General features: G+C 39.7%; 1 protein-coding gene across 2 annotated transcripts in view; it reads right to left on the bottom strand.

Annotated features, from left to right (window-relative positions):
• edil3a (EGF-like repeats and discoidin I-like domains 3a) overlaps positions 1–14,910 on the bottom strand; it is a 96,420-nt gene that overhangs the window by 32,548 nt on the left and 48,962 nt on the right. For both annotated transcript variants that reach the window (XM_029440018.1, XM_029440019.1), the window contains exons 4-5: positions 10,178–10,291; positions 1,705–1,886 (exon numbers count right to left, since the gene is read on the bottom strand). In XM_029440018.1, the coding sequence (XP_029295878.1) occupies positions 1,705–1,886; positions 10,178–10,291 (296 nt within the window). The remainder of the gene's footprint in view (positions 1–1,704; positions 1,887–10,177; positions 10,292–14,910) is intronic.

Below are 14,910 nucleotides of genomic sequence, written 5' to 3'. Positions count from 1 at the left end.
GCAATAGTCCTGTGATTGTAGAATAAACTGATGAACAGCATTTGTCGCCTTGTTGTTTGTAGAGTTAGATGTTGGACAGACACAGAATTAGACGTTATATATATATATATATATATATTCGTATATATATATACATGGCTGAACATGTGAACCCACAGATGCAGATTTGCTTGCCAGCATTATGTCATTAACAGTTTAGCGTCCATTAAATTATGTATAGACCCTCTTCACAAGTGATTGTTTCATTCTTCCAGCGCAACCGGCTGCAGCTATATTTTGCTGATATTGGTCATACCGGCAGCATATTTCCCTCGAGTGTTCAAATGCAATTCTATGTGTGAGGTAGTTGTGGCTAAGGCTGTGGAAAAAAAACAAACTGATCTTCCGACAGCATGTAGATGTGTGAACAGCAGCAAGCTCATTTCACAAACACACAAACCAGCATAAACAGAAAACAAAAAACATGTACGGTGAATGCATGCTTCGTCTGCACTTCCATTGATGTATTATTCAAAGTATTTTGCTCTGTGTTTGGATTTGAAAGAGCTAACACTGACTGACATCCAAAGAAACATACAGCACCAGAAAAATAAAAAAAACCTTACAAATAGCCAGACAAATCTGATCCCTATCCTGATAGGGTTGTCATCTGTCAGTACAACGTGTTTCACATGACATTCAAACGCAGTCACGCCACATCACTCTGCACTACAAAAGCACACCGCCGACTCCTTAGCATAATCCCAAAAACACTGACAGGACTGTTGAACCTCTGTACTCACGTCCCAATTATCTAGCCCCTCAGTAGAAACACACAATGCCTACAGCATCCCGCACAATATCCCACGTGGCATCATTAAAGTCAAACAAACCGCCTGAATGTTTTATGTCCCGTTCTCCTCAGCCTCTCCATGTGGCATGCTCCTTTTCTCTCACTCATGTTGGCCGTTTCTTTGACACTCTCTCTTTTTCATTTTTATACAAATCCATTTTTGCCTCATGTTACTATTCTCTTGTTGTTAGGTACAGCGCCACTTTCTCCAACGCTCTGTCACGCTGTAGTATGTTTTTCTATTACATTTTGTTCACGGTTCACCGCCCGTGTATCATGCATCTGATAACAGCCCACTTCAAAAGGTTGCTGTCAGCATTTCTGTCATTGCATTAGTGGCTTAAAAAGTAGGAGAAATGTAACAAAGCTGAAAAAAAACATTATTTATATAATAGTTAATGAATCAACTAAAGCTAAATGATTGATTATTTCACAATTAATATGTATTTCTATCTGGAATACTGTGGGATCTGTGGGATGGACATTAAATATAGCATAGCTATATAATCTGACCGTTGTTCTGCTGAATACGCCACAGCCGTTTCAGCACAGGATCATGATGCATGACGCTTTGCTCAACATAAATCCAGACAATCAGTTCTACATAGGTCATAAACTGGAGCCAGATCATTCACGGTGAGGGAGCTGCAGCAGCTTAAATATTAGCCCTTTAATCATTGTCTAATGCAATGACATCTACAACATACAAGTTCCTAGGGTTACAAATCTAAAATAGTAGGCATTGGGAGTGATTTTTCTGCATTGAAACAGGCCCAAAAAAAAGAAAAAGAAAAGGATCTAAGCATTAAGGACTATTCATTGTGTCTGGCCCTGACCCTCTGCATGTGACCCGTCCTGTGACTCCGTTTTACCTGGATCCACGGCCATCTGTCATTTTCGGCAGCGGTCCAGGCATTGACCAGGCCCTTCTTGTTGAGGCGTGCAAAGTACGGGTACCACTTCTGCAAGCCGAAGAGAGCGCGGTGGGTGGAAGAGGCTGTTATCTGTTGGTTGGAGATTATACCTCCCTCCATGCCCAGTGGTCCAGAGCATCCTGATTGAAGAGAGAGAGAGAGAGAGAGAGAGAGAGAGAGAGAGAGAGAGAGAGGCAGATGAGCCTTCATGTAATTTCAGCAATCACAAAATATGTGCAAATCAGTCTGTGGAATGCATATCGATTTCTAAAGATACCACAAAGACAGCATTTTGCAATGCCAGTGATTTTGTATTCCACATCTTGTTTCATTATTCTCTTCAATGTCTCCACGTCAGACTCGATGTCCCCGTTTATCTCAGATGAAAACTTTAGCCTGGCACGGACATTAAAACACAAACTTTTCCTTCTCTCTCTGTTGTTGTATCTTCATGTTGTACCTCTCACTGAGACATTTGTCTTTTGAGATCGTCATATATTTGTCCACCATGACTGCTGTGTCTATTATTATAAATGTTGCTTTGATTTATCAAGTAACCGCAGTCAACAAGAGGACTTGTCTCTGCCTTCATGCTGTCCACATCTGAGGGACTAACAGGTAGCTCCTTCATCTCTTCCATCAGTAACAGAGCCCTAAGGCTTCCTCACAAGGAGCTGCGACCACTTCTGGAAAGCATCAACCCCAAAGTCAACAAGCTTTGTAAGAGCTTTAAACATCCTACGGGCTGCAGTATTAAGTCGGGAGGCCTGACAGCATAATATTCAGACAGAAACACTGTCCTTTCTTCTTCTTCTGCCAAATTATTTTCCCTCCTTCTCCTCTAATCTGGGCACATCAAGAGCATTTTAGATGCTGAAAGGGGTTCTGGCAATGTTTATCAAATAAAAAATGAATTGTGCTGCAAAACAACTACTTCCTTGTGTGTTTTTGTATTTAGTTTTTTTTTTAAGGATATTGGGAAATCAAATAATAATAAAACACTTGAGAAATTAAACAAAGTGAAGAAACAGATGGAAAGGGAGTATGAATCCATATGGTATTTTTACATAAATATAAGATTTAACACAATATGCAATTTTATTGCATAACATTTAAAGTTTGAGAAAAAGTTGACACATCTCCCCGAATGAGATTTTCGTAATTGTTTCATTTACACACGAAACATCTGCTTTTTTCTATCAAAACTTAGCTCGTGATGGATTGAATTAGGATGGGATATGCATGCACATTGTATAGTTTGCCTTTAATCATCACATAACTTATAATCGAGGACTCAGGTGTGCCAAGAAAACAGCACAACTGAGGTTGAATTGTTGTTCCAAACTGCTGCGTCGTATCACCGTCAAAAGTGAATCAGATGCGACTGCAGGTCCTCAGAATCCTTCAGCATGACTACATCGTGTTACAGAGCTGTGTAACGGAGATTGTAAATGAGATTGTTTCTCCGTTGGATATAATTCAACAGTTGTATCATGCAACATATTCACTTTAAATCAGTTTAGAAAAATTGCTTTCCAATGCTGTGCAATTTCAAAACTAAACTAAACAGCGAATAGAGAGGTGACACAACGTGGGTTTGAATTCTGCTAAACAGTCAACATGCATCATTACATTTCTTCTAGCCGATAGAAGAAAGTGCCTCTCGAACATAGACAGCATCACAGCTGTATTTACTGAATGATGTGCTGAGTTAGCTGTGACAGACGCTTACGTTTTAATTAGTCTCTAAGTCAAGCACATAGTTGACATGAATGCAAGGATTTATAGCCGAGCATCGTTTGTTTGAAGATATCTTTTCTAATGAACATCATTTGCAATCGTATGAATACTATAATAAAACATGAGCCAGTGAAGAACAGCTAACACCGGATAAAAAGTTGAACAAGTCTAAAGAACATTACTTTGAGTTATTACTAATAGCAAGGCAGTGTGTCCTTTACAGAGACACTAACTGAAATTGCAGTTTGGGACATCTCATTTTCTATAACGGTTGAAAGTCAAACCTCTAGTGTATTGCAAAATGGAATTTTATTTCCCACTGCTTTTCTTATTGAGTGTCAGCAGCAAGCACATAGACCAGACGAGAGAGTCGGAGTTAGTAGTGTGTGTGTATTTTTTTCCCCCCCTGCACTTAAAATGTATTTTTTGAATGGAATGATGGTTTAGTATTACAGAGACAAAATGATTAGTATTGCATTTCATTTCATTTTCATCCACATTTGACAATTTTGAAAACTGGACTATTGATGGAAATGATGTGCGAGGTATTCTACTCTGGTTTGTGTTCATTTCAAACAGGGAGATTGGAGTAATGAAACATGAGTGCACACATCATTTATTACACTTTTAGTTTTGTGAACAGTGGTGAAAATATGTTGTTAGCATGGCTCTGCTCACAGATCATAACAACTGTGTTTAAGAGCCTAAACAAAAAAACACACAAGTGTTGGGAAAGCTGAGGGAACTTGGAAATGTTCCAGAAAGAACAGGGACACATCAAGCGCAAAGTTCAGCCAGAGGCACTGCTCGCTCATGCCAGCTGAACTGTAAGTGTCCGTGTAAACCAGCCTTCAGGGGAAGCCTGGAGCAGCGGTCACCCCGAAGGCTGTGTTGCCTTCACAATTTAGGCAAATCACCTAAGCACTTCAAACACACACACACACACACACACACACACACACACACACACACACACACACACACACACACACACACACACAAACATACACACATGCATACCGGCAGACAATGAAAGTGGCAGCGATGAGAGTTGTGAGAAGACTTTCACCGCAGAAGAAAGCCAAGAGACAGAGAAGAATGGAACAATGCAAACAACCCTAGCACAATGTATCCAGCTGCTAAAAACAGTGGGGCTCTAGGCAACAGGGAGGCAGGGAGACAGTGAGTAATGTCTGAGGACAGTCCGGGGGGATCGACTGGAGGCTGGGAAGAGAGCAAAGAGTATATCTGTGTGCTTGTACTGACAGAGATGTGTTTATACATTCCACTATGGTAAATCACTCTCGCTTCACCAGTTCTTCCTTGTGTGTGTGACTCATCGCTTCCAGACTGATGAGGGAATGGTGTAGGTGGATGCGGTAGCCTACTGCTGAAGCTAAGAGAACCTTCAGATGATCCGTTATATGATAGATGAACTTCATTCGGCCCTTTTAAAAGTCTTAGAAAGAACAGATTCATTTTTGACTCTGCTTCAGCTTCTGCTAGGACTTTGTGTTGGATATACAGTATGCATTTCAGCATGCTGTGCCTGATTCCATAGAGACCATGAATATCTGTGTATGTTATTGGCTGATTCTCCTTAACACAGAGTGAAAACAAGGAGATCCGTCTGTCAGCAAGCTATCTCAAAATGAAAATCAGAAAAATTGGACAAACTCACTTAGAGTATCAATTGATTAGAATTGATTTCTCCAATTATATATTTATTTTGCCATAACTACGAAAAAAATAAGAAATATATTTAACATTCTGAGGTTAGGTTCGCAGGCTCAGACCTCAGATCTGAAGTGATAGGAACATGTTTAAAAGGCACAATGCATTAAATATGTATTCTTCATCAAGAGAAACTGCAAAGCTGTACTTAGGCAGAGCAAATGGACCACTCTGAGTGATCCTCTGGGGACCATGAAGACAATTTCATAGCAATCCATCAAAACATGTTGGGATATACTTCAGTCTGGACTAAAGTTATGTACCGACCAATGCAGCTAGCAGGGCTACAAACATGTCTTCAACCTGTCCTACAGAGGGCAACAAGTATTACAAAGATCCTCATATTTCTCATATGAATAATATGATGAATATTATTTTCTTTGACTAACTCTAACTGGCAGCCTAAGGAGTGCTAATTGAGTCGTAGCGTGATATCTCCCAACCAATTTCAAATAATGTAGAGATTGCAAATCAATACGAAGATCAACACAATATTTTTTAATTAAACCTGACTTTCAATTGGTTAGGGACCCTGTGGATTTACACATGCTAATCTGGTGCATGCACCAGATGGCATATCACCCTGATTTAACTCCTGAAAGTGAAATCTAATCTATTATTTTACTCACTATGACATGACGTTTAGGGCCGAGGTGCAATGTTGCGTCACCACGGGATCATATTTGTCTACATGTTGTACCTCTTGAGAGGTATTCTATGTGCGTTGTGGCAACACACTGTTGCAAAGTCCCAGTCCTTCTCACCTTGCGGCAATGAAGGGCCGCTCTTAACGAGCAGCCTGCCAGTCGTCCGTCAGACCAGCAGAGGCAGCCAGCCCCCGGGCCTTGGCCTGCTGGCCCCGTAGCATACATCAGCCCTGCGACAGCACACATCACTAACAGCAGCACTACTGTGATGTGACAGCTGAATCCATCTCCCACAAGCCCTACCTACAGCCTAAACAAATTAGAGCCCCACTGAAATTAATGCCAGCACACCAATACTAATGAGCAGGAAGTGGGAATGAGAGGGGGTGAGGAAAATAATAATAATAATAAACACAAAAATCTTATGTCAGCCATAGAAGAGCCACAAGTGACAAATGAAAGTGAATGAAATGCACCTGTATGCATTACATGGATGTGCTAATGTGTTATTATGTGCAGTTATAACTTGTCACTACTCTCTGGTGACAAAAAGGTGACAGTGTTTCCGAACGGATGTATCGACCTCTACACACTTACACAAACATCATATAGCTGTTGTGTTGTGTTTGTACAATGGAGTCACAATGAAGTGTTAAAACTTTGGGGGATCTACATCGTATTGAATAACTAGTGCATGTGCAACAACAACGTTGAGAAGTTTGTTTGCAACGTGTCTGACTCTGAGCATTTCGTCACTTGTGATCCTCGAGCACTTGAGTATTCTGGGTCAGAAATAGTGTCTGTCAGGGAAAGAGATGGAAAGATGTGTCACTGTAAATAGAGCTTAAAGAAAGGCTGAGACATCTCAGGCCTCCACAAGACAAACTAAATCATGAGGTGATGAAAACGTCTAATTTGCAGTAAAGAGCCAGAGCTTCCAGCAGTGCACTGTATTTGACACTGGGCTACCGGGTTGTATTTGATGTTACAGGGTGGAAATAAGTTTAAGAAAAACATGGTGTACTTAAATCGATTTAGATTCTGCTCAAGGCGGATGGTTTAACAATCATCTTAGCCTTAAGATTCTTTTGGAAAATGGGGCTCTGAACAGTCCTCACCTTTCCTTAACAGTGGATTATTAAAGGACCATTCAACCCATATTAATGTCTTAAAGTATGGATGTCTCTGGACGGATACAGCAGTAACAACCCCACATTTGCTTCAGCAGAAAGGCAGCCAAGTGTTATCTCACTATATTTTATGCTCTTTTCTATATTTTACTGAGATTTATGTTGGCAAGTGACAGATTTTTTTTTTAACTTTCCATTGGATCATGTGAATCAATATTGAAGGGAATGTAATGATTTCATTAAAATCGGATAATTAGCAAACAGACAGGCAACATGGCCAAAAGCCCACTGCTGCTTTCACATAATATCATCACGCTCATTTCTGGGATGGCCAAAAAAAAACACAGTACAGTACAGCAGCTCAATCTGGTCTCAAACTGCCAATGTGTGTGCAGGACTTGCCCACACACATACCGTGGGTTGAAGGAACAAGTCAGAGGAGATGACGAGTCCGTGCATACAAGAAGATCCAGGCATTTTACCCATTTTATGCACGCTATGTTCATTGGGGAACCCGTCGACTGTACTTCGTCTGTTAAGGCTGCAACATATTAAATGTGTTTAAATAGCAGAGACAACATTTGGAGCTTGATTTTTAAAAAAAAGGTGCGTTCCACCAGTTTTAAACATTAAGATCACTTTATTAAATCACAGGAAAAAGTTGTCCTCTGGAGCAGCTTTGTCAAATCTAATACAATTTAAATAAAATAAAGTGATGTCACAGTGATGACACCTTTAACAAAGGGAGCATGTTCAGTTTGCAAGATGTGGGTGTTTACCAGGCAAGGAGATTGTAATGAAAGACGCTATTTGGATTGCATTATGGGAAATGTAGGTTTCTATGTTGTTGGATGGTCACTGTTATTAGTTGGAGGAGAAACAACAATTTCATTGTTCATCATTGTCTTTGTTATTTATTCTAATACATCACATATTTGATATAGACATACATTTGTGTGATAAATTACAAACCCCTCTCCTGTTCCTGGTAATCCAGTCTCTTGTTTCAGGCTGTTTTTTTACTTAAAGCAGCCTTTTCATTAAATATACAGTTCAGATGAAAAATTTTAGGAAATATGTTTAGCTATATTCAAGTGCACTGGATTTAAAATGAAACAAAAACAACAAAACAAAACAAGTGGTGCTGACTTTTAGCTGGAGGGGTGTTTGGGGTTGTTTACGTCTATATTGGGTGAACATTGTTGGACTTATTGGCCTTTTCAACCCTCTGGGAATTTGTGTACAAAAAAGAAAAAGGCCTATCATTTCTACACAGTTAATTTGTTATGGATGTAAACAACATCTCATTAAAGCTGAGAGTCAGCACTTTCACCTCATGGCAAGTGTTTCATTTCAAATCTAATGTGTTGAAGTAAAGACCAAAAACAAACCATCTTAATGCTTATAGGCTGCATTGTAACTTTGGCTGAATGAATGGTTCTATAATATGCTGTACAAATAATGCATTTGTGAGGGGAAATGGAAACGGATAACATTAAACACATAATGGAGCTTAGCATTTGTTCAATCAGCAAGACTTAATCTTTCTCCTGAAGTTCTTCACTCGCTACACCAACTGTATCAGTCAGGCTTTGCCTCTCTGCTCCTCTTCATTCACTAATTCCCCTCTCACTTTGCTCATTCAGTTTATAAAAACAAAACCACAGCAACTTTCAAAATGTCTCCCTTTTCCGATGCAGACTTGTTCCTGAAGATTCCTGAGTATGTTGCCGAACAACAGGGCTTCACCGATGAGAGGAAATCAGATGAATTCATTTGTGAGCAGCAGCACAGTGGTGGCTCAGGGCTCCAAGTCCACTGATACAATAATCCTAATATGTTCCTAGAGTGAGCAGCAATAGCATAATAAACACATGAGGCCACTTTAAGCTCTGTGGCGTCTTGCAGAAAGAAAGTGATAAGAAGCTCTCTTTCGTTCCACACAGCCGCTGGGCATAAACAACGAGGGCTTGGGAGCATAAAGTGGCCGTGACTTCTCCGCATTCAAATGCTCAATTTTTTTGTTTTGTTGTTATTATTATTATTATTATTATTATTATTATTATTATTATTATTATTATTATTACGCTTTAGGGCTTGTTGTTTTTCTCTGAACATGCAGAACTTGAGCAGTTGTTTCTAGTTCATTTCTGTTGTATTTACAGAGAAGTAATAAGTGTAGATTTGGATTCACTTTGTTAATGTTAATTACATTTGAATATAGACGATCTGCATACATTGCACAATTTATGATGACTTTCATTCAGAAAACATGAACATTGAAGACACATTTTAAAGAAATAATAAATATCATGCTGTGCTAGACATATCCAAAAATATACAGAGGGAATTTCAGAAATCCGTCCTGTCCAGTATCAGAAGATCAACTCATAGATCATATGTATTATCAGACATGATGATGGAAGGATTATTTAACAAACACTCCACAGTTATCCTTATTTATAAAAATAAAAAACCCCGGACCTTTCAAACGTTGTATGAAACAGAATGTGAACTATAATTAACACCTTTTAAATGACAATTTCAATTTCTTGGAAGATATGTAAAAATAATTGTACAATGTCAAATCTTGCAAATGCATAATTTCACTCTCTGTGGCTCATGTTCACTGAAACATTTAGTTCTTTAACTGCACTGGTGCACACAGAGCACACGGAGCACACAGAGCACACAGAGCACACGGAGCACACAGAGCACACGGAGCACACGGAGCACACAGAGCACACGGAGCACACAGAGGCTTCTCCACCCGTCTGACTCCTTCACTGACAATAAGCAGCCATGATGTAATGTAACACTTTCCTGATGGACTAATTTAGTCTGAATACTGTTGTGAATAAGATACATTATGGGCTACAAGTTAAAACCAACAAAATACAAAAGCAAAGGATTGTCCTGTAGACTTAATAAACTTGTATAAGCTCTTAATAACGTTTTCATCAAAGGTTTGCACACTATCCCCAGAAGTCTGTTTAGATGTTCTTTATGGGGAATTACCAGGAAACTGTCTGGTGTGTGTGTGTGTGTGTGTGTGTGTGTGTGTGTGTGTGTGTGTGTGTGTGTGTGTGTGTGTGTGTGTGTGTTGTTAATAATTAATAGATAGTTGTAAAAGAGTTGAAAGACAAACATAAAAAAAAAGAAAGAAGCACAAGCACTTACTGTATTGACAGTTCCTGCCCATGTACTCCCCTGGGCAGTCGCAGGAATAGTTGGCAACCAGATCTGTGCAAATGCCCCCGTTCTTGCAGGGGTCCCTTTCGCATTCATTAATATCTGAAAGAGCCACGAAACAAAAAAAAAAGGTGCATTAATTTATTTGAACCAGACACGCAGGCAATTAAAAAGACCTCATCCTCATTAGAATGCATTGGTTGGGAGCATATATTGAATTTTCCCTGTGTGTTACTTGATTCTGTCGGCCCATAGAAGCTCTCAGAAGGACTAATAAATCAAATATATCCCCAAGAGACCATCAATGCTACAACACACAACCGAGCTTTGAAATGTTAAGAACAACTAACCTAGTGTTCTTTCTCTGTAGTTTAAATAAGTATCGTACTTTTCTTGCTCAATTCTACAAAGCTCATTCTTTTACAATGGACTTGGTAAATATCCCGAGTCCCTTTGTTTAAAGTATCACACATAGAAGAGCAGAACAGACTGTCAATATGCTAAATTGTCACAGAATAACCATCCATTGTACAGCGATCTTTGCTCTGTAATTGCTCTCTGTAATAGCTCTTCCCTGATTGATTCATCTAACCAATTACAGAAGGCGAGAGACCCACAACCCCACCCATCTCACCCATTTGCACTCTGTTCTATTAAATTAAGGGGAATGGGGATTAAAGGGATAGTTTACAGAGGAGGGGGGGGGGGTGGCAGGAAAAAGAGGTAAACTTTTTAAACAGCTTTAATCAAATTTCTAATGATTTCCAAAGTTGCCTATGGCTGCTACGAGACTTTTAATCTCCTCTAAACATGAGTTGGATGTGATTCATAGGTACATCTTTGCTTCATGAATATGTAACTAGGCTTGAGATTTGGAAAGCTTAAGAAAGTGAAATATGATTAAAGTAAGTCTTTCACGGTGCTTCATTTCCTTGAGATTGTATCTATAATATCTATAGTAGTCACTTGGGCACATTTGTAATATTTAAAAATATATTTGTATTTTTTTTTCTCGGCGAATGCATATGCTCCAGAAATACAGTCCTGGTCTTCACACATAATGGTCACAGAGGCACTGTGACTGGAAGCAGTAGCATCTTTAATCTGGCAGCAAAGTATAAAAAAAATAAATAGAGAAGAGAGGGAGAGAGAGAGAGAGAGAGAGAGATAAGAAATGTTTAGTGATTCAACCAAAAATCCATGAAGGACCCGGGAGACAACTGAATTTGGTTGAAAAGACGTTCGATGAATTTGAGCTGTAAAACCTTTCCCACAAGACGATAAGAAAAGTTGTGCAGGTTGAACTTGAAACGCACATCTATTGTTTTCATTCGCCTGGATTGCAGAGGGAGACTCATGAGTCTGCCTGGACGCGCAGAGTTCTCTCTCTATGTATAAATATATTTAGTTTTCCTTGTGTGCACACAGCCAAGCACACTCAAGAAAAGGCCTGATGTGTCTTTTTATATGGCGACTGCATACTGCTTCAGATGCGGCTGATGAAAAGAGAAGCCCCGCTATTTGTTAATCCTCTTCTATAAAGCCGTTCTAAGTTAAATACAGTAGACGATGAATCAAATGTACTGCACATGAAATAAACAGCCAAACACAGATCCTCCCAATGTAATGTGACTTAACGCGTGCTTTTTAGCGCTTCATCCTCGAGTAGATTGAAGAAAATTGTTTTACTAGCCAGCATGTCATCTTGTGGCTATACAAAGAACAACAATACAGTTGATTTGGCACTCAAAGAAAACTCCTCTCGACAGACTACGCTGGACACAAAGTAGGTAAATCAAACTCCAACTGCAGAGACCACTCATCTTTAATTATACAGCATGGAATGTTTAAATTATAACAGTGAGAAGCAAAATGAATTTAACTGTCACACTGTGAAGATTACATGACATTTATTATGAGGAGTGTTGCCTTATTTTCCACAGCAAAGATGGTTTGTGATAGTCTATTCATCTGTTTGTGTCTACGTGGAGCTTTTTTATTCAGTGTCTGTTTCTCAAGACATTTTCAAAGCCATTACAGAAAGGCAAACAGTCCCCGTCTCCCCAAAATTGCATCATGGTTTGATTTACATTGTCTACACTTACGCTGGGGACCATGAAGTTGTTTTCATGTGCTTTACCTTTTGGAGCCTCGACCTATATTAAATATTAGAGAGATGCATTGTATACATAAGACGGCTTAAAACTGAAGCTGAGAGAGAAGACAAAGTCAATCTGACTTTTCTGATCTGTTATTTTATGAAATTTGGTTGAAAAATGACAGGAGCCCTGTCACAAACTTGTCCATGTTTTGCTAGCAGGGCTCAAGCCTTGCCACACCAAGCCCCCCCCCCCCCCCTGCAATAGCCCCCCACTTTGGGAACCACTGATCTAAACGATGTCTTGTTGGTGCATGTACGAGAGATAATCACTCAACGATTCAATAGGGTGGATTTGGGTGTTGCAACATTCTAAGTGCTCGGTATAATCAGATGCACAATACACAAGACTCAGTTGTTATTATACTTCTCTAAAGCTAATTCATGTTTCAAATCTTATTCAGAATCAAATTATCCACAAACCACTTTTTCCTCATGTTTACCTGTAACTTTTCATTATACTCCAGCCTTGGTCGTAGCTAGCACGGGACGATCTGATATAATTACGCATCTAAAAACAGCCAGCGAGACTAATACAAGAAGCTAGCCTCCTACTGACAACACACTATTAGCATAGAGATGAACAAACAAGCATTTGTCAGAAGGAAACATCTCAATTATGGGAGGTTAGTGCAACCGAGGGGGATTATGTTGTATTAAATCCAGTTACGAACCGGTAACATGGAAAATGCCAACTCGCCCACTTTATAGAGAATAACAACAGCCAATCATCTCTCATAACTCCGCTTTGCAGGTTTTAATGTCTGTAGTCCTCAAGAACCACTAATTGTTATCAACTGATGTCAACAACAGTACTAAAAATACTAATACAGTTAATAACTAGAGACCATGTTTCTATGGGATCACTCCACCCGGTAAAGTAAACTACTTCCTACCCTTCTACTTCCAGCGCCCTTGCTCGGACCGCACCCTTCTGCGAACTCGACCACTTCATTGTGATGTTAACTATACATCTGTAAAGTTTTTGTGATTGCAACGCTATCACTGCACAAAAAGAATGTGTCGACAGACAGACAGACAGAAGTATAAATAGCTGGCAAAGTACACAAAAGACCACCTCTGTGGTGGTAGGTGTAGGTGTCTCCAGGCGCACATTTTGCCATTATGACACACACACAGACTCACAAGCTGAAAACAATAATCAGGGTTACAGCATGGCTGTATAAAACATTATTCATGCATTTCACAGCAGTCATTTATCCGGGGAATATTTGGTCGTTACTAATTACCTTAGTGGAACACTCAAATGAAAATGTGAGTTTACAGCCAATTGTGACCATTAGGATTGTAATACATTAAATTAATTAACTCAATGTAGATCCATCTGTGAATAGTTGCAGCAGCAATAATGTGAACATCTTAAAAGGGATAGTTAGGACGTTTTGAAGCGTGGTCGTATGAGGTTCTTAAAAGCTCTCGCCAAAGCCACGAGACTCCATTGGAAAAAAAACAGTAATTTTACCTCACCGTCGCTATTACCGCCTCAAACCGGTTAGTTTGTTTGTGTAATTGTATGACTTTGGATAGTTTCGGTGGGCTTCAGTTCCGCGTCGGAAACAGACTGTATGGCTGTCTTACGGCAAGGTAAAGCAATATTAGTAGTATAGTATACACTTAAATGCATCTTTTTTGGTCGGCCTTTCTTTTAAGCGGCTAAAATAAGTTTCTGCTCCAAACTAGGGGCAAGCCGACCGCCATCTACTATAGATAAGTACCTCATAAAACCAACCATCTACTTTGATTATACAAATGTTGCTGTAGATTTTAGCTGAGTAAAGAAAGTGAACAACACACCCTCTATAGACACTTTAACCTCAAAACCAAGAAAATAACAGCAATGTACATCCATCCATCAGCCACACCAGCTCATCCTTGAGGGGCGCTGGTGCTGGGGCCGCTTTGTTGCCACTATTTAAGTTCAACTACAAAAAGGTGAGCCAAATGGGCAAACCACTCAAATAGCCTGGAGCACAACATACCACAGAGAGCAGAAAACACAGCGAGCCCATCTTAGGATTTGCTTTTCTTTTATGAGAGGCCATCAGCCCCTGGGAGATCGGCGCATGGGAAAGTGAGACTTAAAAGCGGTGTATTGCCAGTAAATCAGGTGGGAGAAAAAGGATTACTTCAGGGAATGCAGTTAATTCACCCGATAAATACTAGAGAAGAAAGGCGATGAGAGGCGGGGAGAGAGCATTGGAGAGGCACAAACTTAGAAAGATAGAGAGGAGAGGGTGAAGGAAATGTAGAGTGAGAAAGATGTGCTCGCCCAGTGCTACACAACTTCTTTAACACAATTACAGGCATGCATCCAAGGAGTTCCCCTGACTAATAATAGTCAGAGTCTGCTATCCTGCTTTTAAATAGTTCATTAAAGCTTTATAGTAAAAACAACATTTTGCAACTGATGTCTTCGGTTTAATGGGAATGGTGCTATCTCGGTTATATTGATTTAACAAACCAGTTTGAGTGAAGATTTCTACAGCGGAGGGCGGTAATAAAACTACAAGGCGTACAATTCAATGTAATACAACACACTGGC

The sequence above is a fragment of the Cottoperca gobio genome, chromosome 9 (genome assembly GCF_900634415.1).
Source record: "Cottoperca gobio chromosome 9, fCotGob3.1, whole genome shotgun sequence".
In the NCBI taxonomy this organism is placed as follows: domain Eukaryota; kingdom Metazoa; phylum Chordata; class Actinopteri; order Perciformes; family Bovichtidae; genus Cottoperca; species Cottoperca gobio.
The sequence above is the reverse complement of the archived record's forward strand: the minus strand, read 5'-3'. Positions and strand labels throughout refer to the sequence as shown.